General features: G+C 42.9%; 1 protein-coding gene across 1 annotated transcript in view; it reads left to right on the top strand.

Annotated features, from left to right (window-relative positions):
• The window catches only part of GCN1 (GCN1 activator of EIF2AK4), an 88,185-nt gene that overhangs the window by 8,133 nt on the left and 59,317 nt on the right, over positions 1-20,735 (top strand). Inside the window, exons 4-20 of the mRNA XM_070763101.1 lie at positions 1,001-1,132; positions 2,740-2,848; positions 4,808-4,906; positions 6,026-6,160; positions 7,284-7,352; positions 8,216-8,324; positions 9,686-9,760; positions 10,391-10,519; positions 10,668-10,718; positions 11,013-11,111; positions 11,599-11,772; positions 12,459-12,611; positions 14,928-15,020; positions 16,670-16,745; positions 18,352-18,511; positions 19,839-20,028; positions 20,126-20,253. Coding sequence (XP_070619202.1) covers positions 1,001-1,132; positions 2,740-2,848; positions 4,808-4,906; positions 6,026-6,160; positions 7,284-7,352; positions 8,216-8,324; positions 9,686-9,760; positions 10,391-10,519; positions 10,668-10,718; positions 11,013-11,111; positions 11,599-11,772; positions 12,459-12,611; positions 14,928-15,020; positions 16,670-16,745; positions 18,352-18,511; positions 19,839-20,028; positions 20,126-20,253 — 1,981 coding nt within the window. The remainder of the gene's footprint in view (positions 1-1,000; positions 1,133-2,739; positions 2,849-4,807; positions 4,907-6,025; positions 6,161-7,283; positions 7,353-8,215; positions 8,325-9,685; positions 9,761-10,390; positions 10,520-10,667; positions 10,719-11,012; positions 11,112-11,598; positions 11,773-12,458; positions 12,612-14,927; positions 15,021-16,669; positions 16,746-18,351; positions 18,512-19,838; positions 20,029-20,125; positions 20,254-20,735) is intronic.

Genomic DNA, 20,735 nt, shown 5'->3' with positions numbered 1-20,735 from the left:
TCAGGGAAAATCATGTAAAAAAAAAAAAGGATCGCGCTGCCTGGCAGAGTGAAGCAAAAATGAGTATAACTAGCAACAACTTGCTTCCTCAGCTAACGATATTTCTCCACGGCTTAGCCGTTTGGTATGATTTTATACATTTTATGTATGGTATGCGTGTGTTGCCATTGTAACATTGTTTTATTGTTGTGAGCCGCCCCGAGTCTTCGGAGAGGGGCGGCATACAAATCTAATAAATAAGTTGGCCTTCTCCGGGTCCCGTCGACTGAATAATGTCGTCTGGCGGGACCCAGGGGAAGAGCCTTCTCTGTGGTGGCTCCGACCCTCTGGAACCGGCTCCCCCTAGAGATTGGGATTGCCCCCACCCTCTTTGCCTTTCGTAAACTCCTTAAAACCCACCTCTGCCGTCAGGCATGGGGGAATTGAAACATCTCCCCCTTGCCCATGTTGTTTTGGTGTATGATTCGATTGTGTGCTTGTTTTTTATATATATTGGGGTTGCTTTTATGAACTTTTTAACCTAAAACTGTAATTTAGATTGCTAAATATTAGATTTGTACTATTTTGCCATTGTGAGCCGCCCCGAGTCTGTGGAGAGGGGCGGCATATAAATCCAATAAATCTAATCTAATCTATTATTATTATTATTATTATTATTATTATTATTATTATTATTATTATTATTATTATTATTATTATTATTATTATTATTATGTCCTCTACGACCGTGCCTTAACTAGATCGCAAGTTATGGGGAAATGTCAGGGAAATATCAGGGAATTTCAAAATGCTTATGTTATCATATGTTTTAGCCTCCAAGCCCCTAATCCTCTTTAGCAAAGTTTATCTTCAACCTCTACTAAAGAACAAACCTTTGCCATTGGAATAAACAGGCAGATTATTAGGAAAGCTTGATTGAGGACAGGATATTTCCGAAACAAATTTTTCAGCTCACAATCTCTTTCCTTCCTGTCTCTCAATCACTGCCTTTTTTTGCTAGAGATGCCGCATCACACCGAGCCCTTCAAACAGCTCTGCGGCAGCTTGCCGAATGCCAGCCAGAAGTGACCGCGAAGAATCTTCTGTCCTCCTTGCAATCTTCAGGAATCAGCAGCAAGTCAGGGGGATCTAGGTGAGAATTGAGCGCTGTGCAAAGACCTCTTAAAGACTTAATGAACTCAATCTGTCTAGTCTGGAGGACAGAAGGAAAAGGGGGGACCTGATCGAAACATTTAAATATGTTAAAGGGTTAAATAAGGTTCAGGAGGGAAGTGTTTTTAATAGGAAAGTGAACACAAGAACAAGGGGACACAATCTGAGGTTACTTGGGGGAAAGATCAAAAGTAACATGAGAAAATATTATTTTACTGAAAGAGTAGTAGATCCTTGGAACAAACTTCCAGCAGACGTGGTTGGTCAATCCACAGTAACTGAATTGAAACATGCCTGGGATAAACATATATCCATCCTAAGATAAAATTCAGAAAATAGTATAAGGGCAGACTAGATGGACCATGAGGTCTTTTTCTGCCGTCAGTCTTCTATGTTTCTATGTTTCTTTGGGAACATAGAACCCCCCCCCCAAGAAAGTCCGGTTGCCTTTTGGCCAGCTATATATATACTGCTCAAAAAAATAAAGGCAACACTTAACAGAATATAAGTAAATCAAATTTCTGTGAAATCAAACTGTCCATTTAGGAAGCAACACTGATTGACAGTCAATTTCATTTTGTTGTCAGCACATTCATCTTGGTACAGAACAAAGTATTCAATAGAATGTTTCATTCATTCAGATCTAGGATGTGTTATTTGAGTGTTTACCTTTATTTTTTTGAGCAGTGCATATTAATAACTCCTACAATAATCATGTTATATTTTTATAACTATTTAACATAATACCCCTTTATGCAGCTTCATTCTGTTTCCTTTTTTCTACCCAATTATCAAATTCGTTCCGTACGTCATAGTACAGTCATACCTCATCTTACGAACCTAATTGGTTCCAGGGGGAGGTTCGTAAGACGAAAGGTTCGTAAGACGAAACATTGTTTCCCATAGGAAACAATGTAAAGTCAATTAATCCGTGCAACCAAAAAAAAACCCCCGCAGAAAAACGCTGCCGCCCGGCTGTCACCTTTTAAAACAGCCTGGGGGCTTCTCAGCGACCTGCCGAACGCCAAACCCGAACTTCCGGGTTCAGTGTTCGGGAGGCCGCCGAGAAGCCCCCAGGCTGTTTTAAAAGGTGACAGCCGGGTGGCGGGGCTTCCCAGCAGCCGCCAAACGCCGAACGCGGAAGTTCGGGTTTGGCGTTCGGCTTCGGGAGGCTGCTGGGAAGCCGCCCGGCTGTTTTAAAAGGTGACAGCCGGGCTGGGGGGCTTCCCAGCAGCCTCCCGAACCCCGAATTTTTGCCGAACTTCCAGGTTCGGGGTTCGGGAGGCTGCTGGGAAGCCCCGCAGCCCGGCTGTCACCTTTTAAAACAGCCGGGCGGCTTCCCAGCAGCCTCCCGAATGCCGAACCCGGAAGTTCGGGTTTGGCCTTCGTAACACGAAAAAAGTTCGTAAGAAGAGGCAATTTTTTTCTGAACCCCGGGTTCGTATCTTGAGTTGTTCGTAAGACGAGGGGTTCGTATCTTGAGGTATCACTGTATTTTGATTCATCCCTATCTTTCAATTCTTGCGTCATTTTATCTAGTTCTGCCTTAGATAATTCCCTTGGGGTTTTTTTTCCTTTCTGTCTCAGCAAGAGCAGTGGACCTGCTGCATCCCTGGCGCTCTCGTGGACCTGCCTGCTCGTTCGCATTGTCTTCCCGACGCAAGATAAGCGGCATGGAGAAACGTGGGAGAAACTGGTAGGAAGCGTTGAATTCTTTTGTGACCTTAATATAAATCCAATAAATCTAATCTTAATCTCAGCTGGATTACAGTTGATCTTTTGTGGTCCTTTAGGAATTGGAGCCCCTTGTTGAGCAAGACAGTTGTTAAGCCAGCTTTGCCCTGTTTTATGATCCTTATTTATTTATTTATTTATTTATTTGACTTCTATGCCGAAGGACCCAGGGCGGCTTACAAAACAATAGTACAAATACAAAAGACACCAGCAAATGATTAGTTGACGGGACCTGGAGGAAGCCAACTCTGTGTCTTCTTATTGGTCTCTTGGGGGTATGTGGCAAGAGGCGGTCCTGTAGATAGCCTGGCCCTGAGCCAGTTGTTAAGCGAATCGATGCAGTTGTTACATCAGGGTTACTAATAATCTGCCGCACGAATCCCAGCGACCGGTTAGGTCCCACAGAGTTGGCCTTCTCCAGGTCCCGTCGACTAAACAATGTCGTTTGGCGGGACCCAGGGGAAGAGCCTTCTCTGTGGCGGCCCCGACCCTCTGGAACCAGCTCCCCCCGGAAATTAGAACTGCCCCCACCCTCCTTGCCTCTCGTAAATTTCTTAAAACCCACCTCTGCCGTCAGGCATGGGGGAACTGAGACATCTCCCCCGGGCCTATATAGTTTATACATGGTATGTTTGTTTGCTTTTAATAATGGGGTTTTTAGTGTTTTTTAAATTATTAGATTTGTTTTTACATTGTTTTTATTATTGCTGTGAGCCGCCCCAAGTCTACGGAGAGGGGCGGCATCCAAATCTAATAAATAAATAAATGGTTGTTGAGCGAATCTGGCTTCCCCATTGACCTGGTTTGTCAGAGGTTTGCAAAAGGGGGGATCCAAATTTTGATTGTAAATTGTGTGAAAAATGGTCATACGACGCTTTTTAAAGAAGTGAAATATTCAAACACAGATTGTGTTGCAACCTGATTGGTTGGGAACTATATAAAGAAAAGATAGACCCTTGCATGGGTGTGGTAGTTGTAATAGCTGTGGTAATTGTAGTAGTTGTGGAGGTTATGTAGTAGTTACATGTAGTTGCATAATAGTATTGAAGATGGTTTGTTATATTGGCTAATAGTTAAAGAGTTTGCGATATAGAGTAAAAGTGATTTAGCATTTTTGCCAAGAAGAAAAGTAAAATATATTTCGTACCAGAAAGCCTGTTGCAGTGTTTTCTTTCTTTGAAGAATTCAGTTACTTATACAGTGATACCTTGTCTTACAAACTTAATTGGTTCCGGGACGAGGTTCTTAAGGTGAAAAGTTTGTAAGATGAAACAGTGTTTCCCATAGGAATCAATGGAAAAGCAATGAATGCGTGCAAGCCCAAAATTCACCCCTTTTGCCAGCTGAAGCGCCCGTTTTTGCGCTGCTGGGATTCCCCTGATCGCAGCATCGCAAAAGCACAGAGGTCTGGAGGTGGGGTTTTGAGGACTTTGGTGTTTTTGCGATGCTGCGATTTCTTTCACTGATGCTCCCTTCACTGGGAAACCCCACCTCTGGACTTCCGTTGCCAGCAAAGCACCCATTTTTGCACTGCTGGGATTCCCCTGCTGGGATTCCCCTGCAGCATCACAAAAACACGGAAGTCTGGAAGTGGGGTTTCCCATGGAGGGGAGCCTCAGGGGAATCCCAGCAGTGCAAAAACGGGTGCTTTGCTAGCAACGGAAGTCCGGAGGTGGGGCATCCCAGCGGCGGCGGTGGGTTTGTAAGGTGAAAATAGTTTGTAAGAAGAGGCAAAAAAATCTTAAACCCCGGGTTTGTATCTCGAAAAGTTTGTATGACGAGGCGTTTGTAAGACGAGGTATCACTGTAGTTTTAATCTGTGGCCCGTTTGCTACCGTCTCCGTTCGTAACTCTGGACAGAAACTGACCAAAGGGCGTCCGTGATATCAAACGATCCCTTTATTTGTCTTTATTTTAACAGGTGGAAGTCCAGTGTTTCCTTCTCTTGGAGATCCTGGGTGGCTCTCGCAAACCTGTGGTCATCGGAGCTGTGAAGAAACTGAACAGACTCTGGAAAGAGGTGAGGTGACATTCTCTGCAAAGGGAGCCCGAGGATTCCTTGTCTCCGTTAGGCCTTTCTATCATATCTAGAGAGATGCGGTGGCTCAGCGGCTAAGACGCGGAGCTGGTCGATCAGAAAGGTCGGCAGTTTGGCGGTTGGATTTGAGCCCCCGTTACTTGTCCCAGCTTCTGCCAACCTAGCCGTTCAAAAGCATGTAAATAAAGTAATACAGCGGCACCTCTACTTACGAACTTAATTCATTCCGTGACCAGGTTCTTAAGTAGAAAAGTTTGTAAGAAGGAGCAATATTTCCCATAGGAGTCAATGTAAAAGCAAATAATGCGTGTGATTGGGGAAACCACAGGGAGGGTAGAGGCCCTGTTTCCTCCCAGGAGATTCCTATGGAGGCCCCAAGGAGGCTTCTCCCCACCTTTTCTGGCCCTGTTTCCTCTCAGGAGAGTCCTAGAGAGGCCCCTTGGAGGCTTCTCCCCACCTTTTCTGGCCCTGTTTCCTCCCAGGAGATTCCTAGAGAGGCCCCTTGGAGTCTTCTCCCTGCCTTTTCCGGCCCTGTTTCCTCCCAGGAGAGTCCTAGAGAGGCCCCTTGGAGTCTTCTCCCTGCCTTTTCCGGCCCTGTTTCCTCCCAGGAGAGTCCTAGAGAGTCCCCACGAAGGCTTCTCCCCGCCTTTCCCGGCCCTGTTTCCTCCCAGGAGATTCCTAGAGAGGCTCCACAGAGGCTTCTCCCCGCCTTTTCCGGCCCTGTTTCCTCCCAGGAGATTCCTAGAGAGGCCCCATGGAGGCTTCTCCCCGCCTTTCCCGGCCCTGTTTCATCCCAGGAGATTCCTAGAGAGGCCCCATGGAGTCTTCTCCCCGCCTTTTCCGGCCCTGTTTCCTCCCAGGAGATTCCTAGAGAGGCCCCATGGAGGCTTCTCCCCGCCTTTCCCGGCCCTGTTTCCTCCCAGGAGATTCCTAGAGAGGCTCCACAGAGGCTTCTCCCCGCCTTTCCCGGCCCTGTTTCATCCCAGGAGATTCCTAGAGAGGCCCCATGGAGGCTTCTCCCCGCCTTTTCCGGTAACAGTGTTCCATGCACATGTGGCTTCACATACACAGTTATTATTATTTCTTTTCTTTTGACCTCAGAATCCTGGGCTGGTGGATCAGTACCTCTCCATAATTCTTCATTTGGAAGCCAATCAGGGATATGCGATCATGCTGGGACTGCTTGTACAGTTCTGCACCAGCCAGAAAGATCTCAGCACCATCAACAAACACAAGGTACCTTATTTTTCAGAGTGTAAGGCGCATCTTAGTTTTGGGGGAGGATCAGTTTCCGGTCACAATTCAAAGTGTTGGTTATGACCTATAAAGCCCTTCATGGCATCAGACCAGAATATCTCCGGGACCGCCTTCTGCCGCACGAATCCCAGCAACCAGTTAGGTCCCACAGAGTTGGCCTTCTCCGGGTCCCGTCGACTAAACAATGTCGTTTGGGAAGAGCCTTCTCTGTGGCGGCCCCGACCCTCTGCAATCAGCTCCCCCCAGAGATCAGAATTGCCTCCACCCTCCTTACCTTTCATAAGCTCCTCAAAACCCACCTCTGTCGTCAGGCATGTGGGAATTGAGATATTCCTTCCCTCTAGGCCTATACAATTTATCCATGGTATATTTGTGTGTATGCTTGGTTTTTAATAAGGGTTTTTAGTTAATTTAAATATTACATTTAGTTAATTTAAATATTACAAATTCCTTGTGTGTCCAATCACACTTGGCCAATAAAAATTCTATTCTATTCTATTCTATTATATGTTGTTTTATTACTGTTGTTAGCCGCCCCGAGTCTACGGAGAGGGCCGGCATATAAATCTAATAAATAAATAAATAAATAAATAAATAAATAAATAAATACATACATACATACATACATACATACATACATACATACATATATACGGGAGAAAAATCTGCCTCTGCCTCTCAGCAAACAGCACAGATGATATACATTGTTTGCTGTGTATATCTGGGCATGTATGCCTGGCCCATAGAAATAGCAAAGTATTGGAGAAATGGACATTACGGCAGTATATTAATGCCATCAGGCTACTTCAGCTGACTGCTAGCTGTAGTTCAGCAGTTCAAATCTCACCCCCGGCTCAACGTTGCCTCAGCCTTCCATCCTTCCGTGGTGGGTCAAATGAGGACCCAGATTGTTGGGGAGCAAGAGGCTGATTCCGTAAACCACTTAGAGAGGCCTGTAAAAGCACTATGAAGCGGTATATAAATCTAAATGCTAATGCTGTTATAAACAGGCTGTATAACATTTGTGATGTTCATTGCGAACCCACATTAACCTGCTATGAAAGGATGGGTATTGTTACATGTTGAGATTTTCGTTATTCAGGCTGCCCTCCTTGATTTCTACGTGAAGTCCATCCTGATGAGCAAGACCAAGCCTCCTAAGCATGTCTTGGTGAGATAAATCCCTCTTCCCATCGTTCCCACCACCCATCTCCTCCCACTAATGACTGTATGGCTGTAGCTTTGTTGTTTGTATCCTTACGATTTATATTGACTGGTTCCTAATATGATTTGATTGCTTATTTGTACCCGGACTATCATTAAGTGTTGTTGTACCGTATGATTCTTGGTGAACTTTTCTTTTATGTGCACTGAGAGCATATGAACCAAAGACAAATTCCTTGTGTTTTCAATCACACCTGGCCAATAAAATTCAATTCAATTCAATTCTATTCTTTTATGTGCACTGAGAGCATATGAACCAAAGACAAATTCCTTGTGTTTTCAATCACACCTGGCCAATAAAATTCAATTCAATTCTATTCTTTTATGTGCACTGAGAGCATATGACCCGAAGACAAATTCCTTGTGTTTTCAATCACACCTGGCCAATAAAATTCCATTCAATTCAATTCTATTCTATTCTTTTATGTGCACTGAGAGCATATGAACCGAAGACAAATTCCTTGTGTTTTCAATCACACCTGGCCAATAAAATTCAATTCAATTCTATTCTATTCTTTTATGTGCACTGAGAGCATATGAACCGAAGACAAATTCCTTGTGTTTTCAATCACACCTGGCCAATAAAATTCTGTTCTATTCTACCCTACCCTACCCTGTTGTATATTCTACTCTACTCTACTCTACCATATGTTCTATTCTACTGTACTCTCTTGTACATTCTCTTCTCTTCTTCCCAAACCATGAAGTTGTATGCTAATTTGGCCCGGTAAACTCTGCGTAGTCTTGCAGTGCCATAAGCCAATTTTAACAAGTGCTATTGTTATTAAAAGCGGTGCTGATTCCTTGCAGGACAATTGCGCGCCTCTGCTCCGGTATGTGTCTCATTCCGAATTCAAGGACCTCGTGTTGCCAGCTTTGCAGAAATCCCTCTTGAGGAGCTCAGAGAACGCCATTGAAAGTGAGTGAGTGTGGGAATCATATGGAGCCCTTTGTAAAAAAGATAGCTGGTACGAGTGGATCAGAATCCTGCTGACAGGAGATTCTACCAGGAGTAGAAAAACTGGTGTTTGTTTGTTTGGTTGGTTGGTTGGTTATTTATTTATTTATGCACTTGGGGAAAAGGGATCCTCAATCTGAGTATTGCATTGGCAGTTCTGTGTTAGCAAATACTTCATAAGAAAAGGATTTAGGGGTCGTGATTTCTGACAGTCTCAAAATGGGTGAGCAGTGTGGTCGGGCGATAGGAATAGCAAGTAGGATGCTTGGCTGCATAGCTAGAGGTATAACAAGCAGGAAGAGGGAGATTGTGATCCCCTTATATAGAGCGCTGGTGAGACCACATTTGGAGTACTGTGTTCAGTTCTGGAGACCTCACCTACAAAAAGATATTGACAAAATTGAACGGGTCCAAAGACGGGCTACAAGAATGGTGGAAGGTCTTAAGCATAAAACGTATCAGGAAAGACTGAATGAACTCAATCTGTATAGTCTGGAGGACAGAAGGAAAAGGGGGGACATGATCAAAACATTTAAATACGTTAAAGGGTTAAATAAGGTCCAGGAGGGAAGTGTTTTTAATAGGATAGTGAACACAAGAACAAGGGGACACAATCTGAAGTTAGTTGGGGGAAAGATCAAAGGCAACATGAGAAAATATTATTTTACTGAAAGAGTAGTAGATCCTTGGAACAAACTTCCAGCAGACGTGGTTGGTAAATCCACAGTCACTGAATTTAAACATGCCTGGGATAAACGTATATCCATTGTAAGATAAAATACAGGAAATAGTATAAGGGCAGACTAGATGGACCATGAGGTCTTTTTCTGCCATCAGACTTCTATGTTTCTATGTTTCTATGTTATTCATTCATTCATTCAGTTAGTTAGTTAATTAGTTAATTAGTTAGTTAATTAGTTAGTTAGTTAGGGCTGGCACTTTAGCTTCCAAGAAGGGGAAAATCTGTAACCTTTTGCATTGGGCCTTTTGTTCTAGACTACTTTTGCTGCAACCACTAATCCTTATTTATTTATTTTTTTATTATTTGGATTTGTATGCCGCCCCTCTCCGAAAACTCGGGGCGGCTAAAGTACCTATCGCTTCAAGCAAAGGGAGTGGAGGGTCTTTCTTTCCTAGGGACCTAGTTGGGACAAGCCTAACAGTCCATTACATTACCAGCAGCTCCAGAGGCCCCTGTTTTATTTTTCTACTGGTATTTCTGTGAATGCAAAATTGGCTGCAGCGGTTGGCTTTGACTGTGATTGGCGGCAAGCCTGGAAGCCTTTTGGACTGAGCATGCGTCTTCTTTTTCTCTTCTTCAGCAATCTCTTGTTTACTGGCATCTGTCACCCTCGATCTCAGTCAGTACGCTCTGGACATCGTGAAAGGGCTAGCCAGTAAGTGCTTTTATTTACGTATATGTTCCTTTAAAAAAAAAACCATTATCATCATTATCATTATTATCATTATCATTATTATTATCATTGTTATTGTTATTATTATGTCAGTACAACACAGCAAACGAGATCACTATGCTGGATTTTGTATTTCATCCCCAGTCGGGCGCTTCCCAAGCACCTAGGACTGTGTGATGTAGCGGCGAATTATGTTTGCCGATCCCAGTAAAGCGGCCTTTTGCAATTGACAGGTGGAGATTTTGTCAATTCCGATGGTTTTCAAATGTCCGCTGAGATCCTTTCGTACTCACTTTCTTATTAAAAACACTTCCTTCCTGAACCTTATTTAACCCTTGAACATATTTAAATGTTTCAATTATGTCCCCACTTTCCCTTCTGTCCTCCAGACTATACAGATTGTGTTCATTCAGTCTTTCCTGATAAGTTTTAGCCTCCAGTCCCCTAACCTGTACAGGACACGATGATTCCAGGTGACAGAAATTTCTTCCAGGCTGGATGGAGAAATTTACAGACCGTCTCTGGCCTGGACAGTTCTTTTCCATTATGTTGTAGCTCCTTTACCCCCAAAAAATCTCTAGTGCTTTAACGCCTCCCATATCTGATTTTTAGGCCAGTTGAAATCCAACAGTTCTCACCTGATGGACAAGGCCGTGATTGCATTAAAGAACTTGGCTCTGCAGTGCAGCGATCCGTCCACCGTGGAGGCCTTCGGGAAGCACCTCTTCGCCATTTTGGGAGGTCAGTCATTCATTCTTTGGGGATGGAGGGGGTGGGGAAGAGCTTTATCAGGCTCTAGCAACAAACAACCATCTCACCGTTCTGAGTGAACATAGCGTAGGATTATTTCTTTAAACTCCGTGTTAACCTCACGACTCCATTTTCACAGGTGCGGAAGGAAAGCTGTCAGTGGTGGCCCAAAAAATCAGCGTCCTCTCAGGTAAAAATCCTTAAAGCGATCGTAGAGAACGGAATTAATTTCAGGGGTTGCAAGAGTTGTGTTCAATTCATCGGCACAGTTTTAGACTTTCAAGAAGAAAGCAAAACGCTCTGTAAGAAAACTCCCCGGCAATTATTTTTCTGGAAAAGGCGCAAAATTTGGAGATGGGCTCAGGATCCGTTTTGGGAATTGAGTGTTTTGTCATTTGGCGGCTGCAGAACTGTTGCTGTTGCCATTGTTGTCAATGAGTGAAGGAAAATTTGAATTTGAGGCGTGTCCGCTTGTTCCTTTTAGGGATTGGTAGTTGCAGCCATCATGCAGTCTCGGGGGCGTCCAATCAAGTTCTCAGTGGGACCATGGTTGAGCTCTTCATCCCTTTCCTTCAGCAAGAAGGTAATAACATTTTGGCAATTCTTTCTACGACCATCCAAAAAGCTTGATTTGGCTGTGGAATTTAATTCTTCTTTCCTTAATTTATAAATTGCAAACTTCCTTCCTTCTCCTTCCCTCCCTCCCTCCTTCTTTCCTTCCTTCCTTCCTTCCTTTTTTCCCATATTGCAAACATCCTTCGTTTTGTTTCTTCTTTCCTTAATTTACAAATTGCAAACTTCCTTCCTTCTTCCCTCCCTCCTCCCTTCCTTTTTTCATTCCTTCCTTCTTCCCATATTGCAAACATGCTTCCTTTTGTTTCTTCTTTCTTTAATTTACAAATTGCAAATTTCCTTCCTTCCTTCCTTCCTTCCTTCCTTCCTTCCTTCCTTCCTTCCTTCCTTCCTTCCTTCCTTCCTTCCTTCCTTCCTTCCTTCTCTCCCTTCCCCGTATCCCTCCCATCCTCCCATTTTCTTCTCCCCCCTCTAAAGAGCGCTTTCTCTTTCTGCAGTCCACGAAGGCACTCTGGTGCACGCCATCTCCATCCTTGCGCTCTGGTGCAGCCGGTTCGTCACGGAGGTCCCCAAAACGCTGGTGGAATGGTTCAAGAAAGCCTTCAGCCTTAAGGCCTGCACTTCCGCTGTCAGGCACGCCTATCTCCAGTGCATGCTGGCTTCCTTCAAAGGTAAAGTATAGCAAAGAGCACTGGTCTCCAAACAAATTGGTAATTTGTACAAGTCCCTTATCAGTTCTGTGATACTTAGCTTGCAGCTGTGAGGCAATTCACAGTCCTTCTTCTTTCACAAAGTGAAACACACTTTGCTCTGGGTTAGTTTCAAAGCGGGGGAAAATCAGCACACAAAAGGTCAAAGACAGCAAAGCAGTCACGAAACACAACGATCAGATAATCCTCCACAATGGCCAAACCCACAGGCTGCTATTTATAGCAGCCTCACTAATGACCACAGCCCCACCCAACCACAGGTGGCCTCATTTTCTTTGATAATAATCTCTCAGTTGTTGTTGCCTATGCATCGCTCTCCGCATGCGTGGCTGTATCATTAACTCTTGTTCTGAATCCAAGGAGGAGCTAGAGAATTGATCTCCTTCTGAGCTGTCTACCACACTCTCCTCCTCCCTGTCGCTCATGTCTTCTTGGTCAGAGGAGCCTTCATCATCAGATTCCACCGGGAGCAAAACAGGCCTGCAGCATATGGATGTCTCCCCCACATCCACAGTCCTTGGGGCAGGAGCTGGGCCAGAGCTAACCACAGTATCTTGATCAGATCAGTTCTTTTATTTTTCTCAACAGGTAAAAACTTACCAACTAGAATATATATGTATATATTTTTTCATTTTCTGCTTCTGTAGGCAGTGTCCTCCTCCAAGGGGCAGAGATGCTGCCCTTATTGATCCAGACCGTGGAGAAAGCAGGAGCTCAGAGCACCCAGATCCCTCTGGTGACCGAAGGCGTCGCTGCAGCTTTGCTAATCTGTAGACTTTCGGTAGCCGATGCGCAAATAGGTAAGATCCCCCTGAACTGAAACGGAAGCTGCTTTCAACCGTTTCCAGCCCAGTTCCATTTCTTTTCTTGCCACATACCTCCCAGAGACCAATTAGAGCACACCGAGTTGGCCTCCTCCAGGTTCCATCGACTTAGCAATGCAGGTTGGCGGGACCACGGGGGAGGGCCTTCTCTGTTGCCGCCCCGTCTCTATGGAATCTATAGAGACCTCACCTACAAAAAGATATTGACAAAATTGAACGGGTCCAAAGACAGGCTACACGAATGGTGGAAGGTCTTAAGCATAAAACGTATCAGGAAAGACTTCATGAACTCAATCTGTAGAGTCTGGAGGACAGAAGGAAAAGGGGGGACACGATCGAAACATTTAAATATGTCAAAAGGTTAAATAAGGTCCAGGAGGGAAGTGTTTTTAATAGGAAAGTGAACACAAGGACAAGGGGACACAATCTGAAGTTAGTTGGGGGAAAGATCAAAAGCAACATGAAAAAATATTATTTGACTGAAAGAGTAGTAGATCCTTGGAACAAACTTCCAGCAGACGTGGTAGATAAATCCACAGTAACTGAATTTAAACATGCCTGGGATAAACATATATCCATTGTAAGATAAAATATAGGAAATAGTATAAGGGCAGACTAGATGGACCATGAGGTCTTTTTCTGCCGTCAGTCTTCTATGTTTCTATGTTTCTATGAATCAACTCCCTCCGATCTCCGTACTGCTCCCACCCTACTGGTGTTCCGTAAAGCCATAAAGACCTGGCTTTGCCAGCAAAACTAAGGTGTGTCTTCTACCCTGGTGCTTCTTATATAGTGGTGCCTCTATTTACGAACTTAATTCATTCTGTGACCAGGTTCTTAAGTAGAAAAGTTTGTAAGAAGAAGCAATTTTTCCCATAGGAATCAATGTAAAAGCAAATAATGCGTGCAATTGGGGAAACCAGAGGGAGGGTGGAGGCCCTGTTTCCTCCCAGGAGATTCCTAGAGAGGCCCCATGGAGGCTTTTCCCCACGTTTTCCTGCCCTGTTTCCTCCCAGGAGATTCCTAGAGAGGCCCCATGGAGGCTTTTCCCCACGTTTTCCTGCCCTGTTTCCTCCCAGGAGATTCCTAGAGAGGCCCCATGGAGGCTTCTCCCCGCCTTTTCTGGTTACAGTTTCGGAGGCTCGGGATTGTAAGTGGAAAATGGTTCTTGGTAAGTGGCAAAAAAATCTTGAACACCTGGTTCTTATCTAGAAAAGTTTGTAAGCAGAAGCGTTCTTAGAGGTATCACTGTACTGCGAAAAATACGGTAATTGTGCAATTGGCCCCACACGCTCCCCTCTTCTTTTCCATATCCTGTAATCTTGGGAAATATTTAAAAGGTTTGTAATACCACCCAACTCACAAAAATGTAATTCCAGGCAGCCTTTATAGCAAATCACAATTGTCTCAACCATAAAAGACCAATAATGAGAGAGAGAATGAGAGAGAAGAGAAATTGAGGCATAATCTTGGATATCCTCCAGGATAAACTCACCTAGTATCATGGTTCCCACCTTGATGCAAAGTTGTGATACTTAATTCCTCCTCTTTGACATTTTATCTCTCCCTGTAATATTGACCAATTATTAAAAGTTGTTTCTGGCAACGGAACGATAGTTAATGCTAACCAGATTTGTCTTCCCTAAAGGATTTGAAATCTGTTTCTGGTTAGCCTTGAGTGATTTATAAAAATACTAAAAATACAAAGACGGGCTACAAGAATGGTGGAAGGTCTTAAGCATAAAACGTATCAGGAAAGACTTCATGAACTCCATCTGTATAGTCTGGAGGACAGAAGGAAAAGGGGGGACATGATCGAAACATTTAAATACGTTAAAGGGTTAAATAAGGTTCAGGAGGGAAGTGTTTTTAATAGGAAAGTGAACACGAACAAGGGGACACAATCTGAAGTTAGTTGGGGGAAAGATCAAAAGCAACATGAGAAAATATTATTTGACTGAAAGAGTAGTAGATCCTTGGAACAAGCTTCCAGCAGACGTGGTTGGTAAATCCACAGTAAGTGAAGTGAAACATGCCTGGGATAAACATATATCCATTGTAAGATAAAATACAGGAAATAGTATAAGGGCAGACTAGATGGACCATGAGGTCTTTTTCTGCCATCAGTCTTCTACGTTTCTATGTTTCTATACTAAAGGGTGGTATATAAATTAAGTAAATAAACTGATTAGCTCAGGTTGCCTTACAGAAGGTGTGATAGCAGTTAAGTACAGGGTGAACTATCGGCTCTGTTATAATTCCCTTTTTTAAAAAAAATCCTGCACTTCTCAGAAAACAAGTTGAACAGCTTATGGCATCTTATTTCGGATGAGAAGAAACAAATCTTCACTTCCGAGAAGTTCCTACAGTCTGCTTCAGAGGAAGGTAAGAAGGAATGCCCTTTTTCTCCCCAAATAAGACCCAAGTATACAACTATAGCAAAACTATACTCTCTATATTCTATTTACATAACACCAACACTATCTTACTAGACCAGGGGTAGGCAAAGTTGGCTCTTCTATGACTTGTGGACTTCAAGTCATAGAAGAGCCTGCTACTGCACGAATCCCAGCGACCGATAAGGTCCCACAGAGTTGGCCTTCTCCGGGTCCTGTCGACTAAACAATGTCGTTTGGCGGGCCCCAGGGGAAGAGCCTTCTCTTTGGCGGCCCCGGCCCTCTGGAACCAACTCTCCCCGGAGATTAGAATTGCCCCCACCCTCCCTGTCTTTCGTAAACTACTCAAGACTCATTTATACCGCCAGGCATGGGGGAGTTGAGATATTCCTTCCTCCTAGGCCATTACAAGTTATGCATGGTATGTTTGTTTGTTTGTTTGTTTGTTTGTTTATTACTTACTTACTTACTTACTTACTTACTTACTTACTTACTTACTTACTTACTTACTTACTTACTTACTTACTTAGATTTGTATGCCGCCCCTCTCCGAAGACTCGGGGCGACTCACAACACGTGGAAACAAATCATAAATAATCTGACAATTTAAAATATTTAAAGATTTAAGAAAGACCCCATATACTAACAGACATACACACAAGCATACCATATATAAATTAAACATGCCCAGGGGGAGATGTTTCAGTTCCCTCATGCCTGACGGCAAAGGTGGGTTTTAAGGAGTTTACGGAAGGCAGGAAGAGTAGGGGCAGTTCTAATCTCCGGGGGGAGTTGGTTCCAGAGGGCCGGTGCCGCCACAGAGAAGGCTCTTCCCCTGGGGCCCGCCAACCGACATTGTTTCGTTGACGGGACCCGGAGAAGGCCCACTCTGTGGGACCTAATCGGTCGCTGGGATTCGTGCGGCAGGAGGCGGTCTCGGAGATATGTTTTCTTGTGTGTATGTTTGGTTTTATAAATAAGGGTTTTTAGTTGTTATATTATTGGATTGTCACATGCTATTTTTATCATTGTTGTTAGCCGCCCCTACGGAGAGGGGCGGTATACAAATCCAATAAATTATTATTATTATTATTATTATTATTATTATTATTATTATTATTATTATTATTCAACTCCCAGAATTCCTGAGCTGGCATAACTGACTCAGGAATTCTGGGAGTTGAAGTCCACAAGTGATAGAAAAGTCAACTTAGCCTACCCCTGAACTAGACGACACACCGCCACTAACCACAACCATAGACCAACCACAGACTAACCACACCTATGCAAAGGTGCATTACAGTATATACAGTTCTTAACCAATCAGGCTGCAGCACATTCTGCTGATCCACGGGCACTCCACGCATTCCTTTTACTTTACACTAATTACATTCTACTCCACTGTAACTGGAATATTATCTCAGGTACTAATCCTGACAAGTGCTTGTTAACTTCGGCAACGTTGGGGGGTGTGGACTTCAATTCCCAGAACTCCTCGGTCCCAGCCCAGGCATTGGGGATCCCCGATATAGAAGGCATCCACAGATAGCCTTCAATTTAGGACCAGTCACTTAGCAAGCGTTCCAAGTTTGGATGGATGCAATTAATTTCCATATTTCTGTTTTCTCTTCTCTGCAGTATTGTGTACAGTTCTACAGCTGGCCGAACGCCTTCTCTTAGACTACGAAAGTCGGCTACCTGGAGCTAAAATCCAGTAAGTGTACCTTAGTGTGCTTTTGTTGCCAAGGTTGGGTATATTTATTTATTTATTTATTTATTAATCAGATTTGTATGCCGCCCCTCTCCGCAGACTCGGGGCGGCTCACAGCAATCGCCATACAATGTAAACAAATCCAATATTTAAATTAATTTTAAAACACCACAAGTTAAAACCAATCATACACACTGGCATACCATACATAAATTTTATAAGCCTAGGGGGAAGGAACATGTCAATTCCCCCATGCCTGACGACAGAGGTGGGTTTTAAGAGCTGTGGTGGCACAGTGGTTAGAATGAAGTACTACAGGTTACTTCTGCTGACTGCCAGCAGTTTGGCAGTTCGATTCTAACTGGCTCAAGGTTGACTTCGGAAGGATGGAAGGCTGAGTCAACCCCGCCAGGATTAAACTCAGGCGGTGGGCAGAGTTTGCCTGCCATCCTGCGCTTTAACCACTGAGCCACTAAGCCTCTTCTGTTGTCACCTACTGTCATTCACTTCCTGTTTCTCCCCCTCATATATTTTTTTTAAAAAAGAACTGAATCTGAAGTTAGTTGGGGGAAAGATCAAAAGCAACATGAGAAAATATTATTTTATTGAAAGAGTAGTAGATCCTTGGAACAAACTTCCAGCAGACGTGGTTGGTAAATCCACAGTAACTGAATTTAAACATGCCTGGGATAAACATATATCCATTGTAAGATAAAATACAGGAAATGGTATAAGGGCAGACTAGATGGACCATGAGGTCTTTTTCTGCCGTCAGACTTCTATGTTTCTATGTAACTTTATTGAACAATTAAAATAAAGTTAACAAACATGCTTGACATTGGCTATATACAAATCTAATAAATAATAGTAATAATAATAATTATTATTATTATTATTGTTGTTTTGTTATTATTATAATAATATAATATTAATATTAATATTATTATATTATAATATTATTATTATATTAATATATAATAATAATAATAATTGTTGTTTTGTTGTTGTTTTGTTATTATTGTTATTATTGTTATTATTATAGGTTTTAGGCATACATTTCAGCAATTTACCATTCTTTTTTCTGTATAGATTCTAAATCAATTGAGTATACTGTATTTGCTATAATTTGTCCCATTTCCTCCCATGTTGACTGTATGACTAACTTGTTGCTTATATCCTAAGATTTTTATTAATATTGCTTCTTCATTGCTTATTTGATCCCTATGACAATCATTAAGTGTTGTACTATTTGATTCTTGACAAATGTATATTTTATTTTATGTACGCTGAGAGCATCTGCACCAAGACAAATTCCTTGTGTGTCCAATCACACTTGGCCAATAAAATTCTATTCTATTCTATTCTATTATTTAATGACCCAGTTATCTCATCACATAAGCCTAAATTGAGTTTGTGCATGATGAAGAAAAAAGAAAGGAAAGGAAAGGGGGGAAAAAAGGAAAGAGAAAAAAAAGAAAGAGATATTATTGGCCAACTGTTTCCGTTGACTCACGTATTTACGCAAACTGTTTCCCAGTGGATTTATGCCATTAGTAAATTATTAATTTGTAATAAACCTCTCCCCCTCATATTATCTTCTCCCTTCCAGGCAGTATTACAAAGCCTTGATTGCTGTCCTCCTCAGCCGGTCTTGGAGTGTCAGGAAACTCGCTCAGCAAACCGTGAGAAAACTCTTATCTCTGCCAAGAGGATTCAAGTTAGCCTGTGGTCTCCTAGAAGAGCTAAAAGCAGTTCTCGTTTCACACAAGGTAAAAATCCATGGCTTTGTAGCTTAACGACAAACCTTTTGCACTTGTAGCCAAGAAAAACCACACAGTATTCTGGTCTCCGGCTAAGGCCTCTGTTAATTGGAATAAAAGCTTGCTGAATGCAGAGATTTATAAAAACAAAACAACATCTTTATTTTTCTTCCTTCTGTTACAAACTGTGTCATTGGTACGCAATCACTTTGATCTCAGCCTTTAATAGTTAAGGCAGTATAAACATCCTCACCCTCATTTCTCCATTCATCTTAAGATTTATGGCTAGGCAGCGTTAGCCCAGGGTAATAAAAACTGCAATTAAAAACACATAAAACAAAGCTTACTTTCAGAGCTGCGGAAAGGCACCGTATTGATTTATAGCAGATTGAAAACTCCGCCCTTCTTCTCCGCTGACACCCGGACGTGATGAATTAATTACTTAATTAATTAACCTGTTCCTCTCCTTAATATTTCTTCCCTGACACTTGCTCCCTTCGCCTCTGTAATCGTCTGAAATGAGGATTTAACCATCTATTATCTGTCTCTTCTTCACTTGAGTCTGAACTCATAGGAACGTCCTGGGGTTGGTCTCCTCCTTCTTGTTCTGCCTGTAAATCAGAACCTGCCACTAATTCATAAACACTTTAGAAACATAGAAACATAGAAGACTGACGGCAGAAAAAGTCCTCATGGTCCATCTAGTCTGCCCTTATACTATTTCCTGTATTTTATCTTACAATGGATATATGTTTATCCCAGGCATGTTTAAATTCTGTTACTGTGGATTTACCAACCACGTCTGCTGGAAGTTTGTCAAGCTAAATGGCCTGTAGTTACCAGCTTCTTCTCTACTGCCCTTCTTGTGGATAGGCACAACACTGGCCATTCTCCAATCCTCAGGAACATCTCCTGTTAACATGGATTGGTTAAACAAATCAGTCAGGGGGGGTAGCAATGACAGATCTGAGTTCTTTAAGAACTCTGGGGTGGATGCCATCTGGACCCATTGCCTTATTTATCTTTAATCGTTCAAGTTCTTCTAAGACATCGGCTTCTAAGATCACTGGAGCTGAATCCGTACAACTGGAAGCAATGCTATATCCCTCTATAGTATTATTTTGTAAGGTGTCTTTTGAGAAAACTGAACAGAAGTAGCTATTGAAATGGTCAGCGATCTTTCCGAATCAGAATCTGCGAAATCCCCAAACTGAACAGGAGTATACACAACACACAGGGCTGTGGCTCACCTCACTTTTTAACTTGTGACCCAATGTATGAAACACACTCCAAAATCTTTGGGCCCCAAATTACAATCATTGTACTTCCTTGATAGGTGCTCCCTCCCGAGGCCTTGGTAACCGAATCTGGAGAGTTGTCGGAGCAGGGCAAGACCTACATCCCTCCGCGTATCCTCCAGGAAGCCTTGTGCGTCATCGCCTGTGGGCCAGGGATGGAAGGAGAACCGGAGGAGAAAGAAAAACTGGTCTTGGAGATGTTGCTGGTCAGCAGCCATCCTTCTTTGGGTGAGCAAAGGGGAAGAGGACGTAACTGGATGCGCGAAAGAAGGGCCTTGGGTGGTCTTTGTGGGGAAACTCCTGGCCTTGGTTTCTCCCTTTTTAGTGGCAGGACAACCTGGCCTTTGGCCTGCCCTCCTGATGAAGATGAAGCTGGACCCTATTGACTTCATCAGCAAGCACCTGGAAAAAATATTTGACCGCATCGTCGTCACTCAGAGCCCAATGAATCAGGTAACTGAACTTAGAAACATAGAAGATTGATGGCAAAACAAAATAGAGATAGATTAGATATAGATAGATAGATAGATAGATAGATAGATAGATAGATTGATTAGATAGAGATAGATAGATAGATAGATAGATTAGATATAGATAGATAGATAGATAGATAGATAGAGATAGATAGATAGATAGATAGATACACACACACACACACACACATACACATACATACATACATAAAAGGGAAACCTCCTTGGAGGTAGAACAGCTCTCTTTAAACATAGAAGTCTGACGGCAGAAAAAGACCTCCTGGTCCATCTAGTCTGCCCTTATACTATTTCCTGTATTTTATCTTAGGATGGATCTATGTTTTATCCCAGGCAGGTTTAAATTCAGTGACTGTGGATTTACCAACCACGTCTGCTGGAAGTTTGTTGACAGTTGTGGCCTCACTCCTGCAATTAGTAATTGGATGTTGCGAGTTTAATTCT

The sequence above is a fragment of the Erythrolamprus reginae genome, chromosome 10, assembly GCF_031021105.1.
Source record: "Erythrolamprus reginae isolate rEryReg1 chromosome 10, rEryReg1.hap1, whole genome shotgun sequence".
Taxonomy (NCBI): Eukaryota; Metazoa; Chordata; class Lepidosauria; order Squamata; family Dipsadidae; genus Erythrolamprus; species Erythrolamprus reginae.
This window is presented reverse-complemented; position numbering and strand designations above follow the sequence as displayed.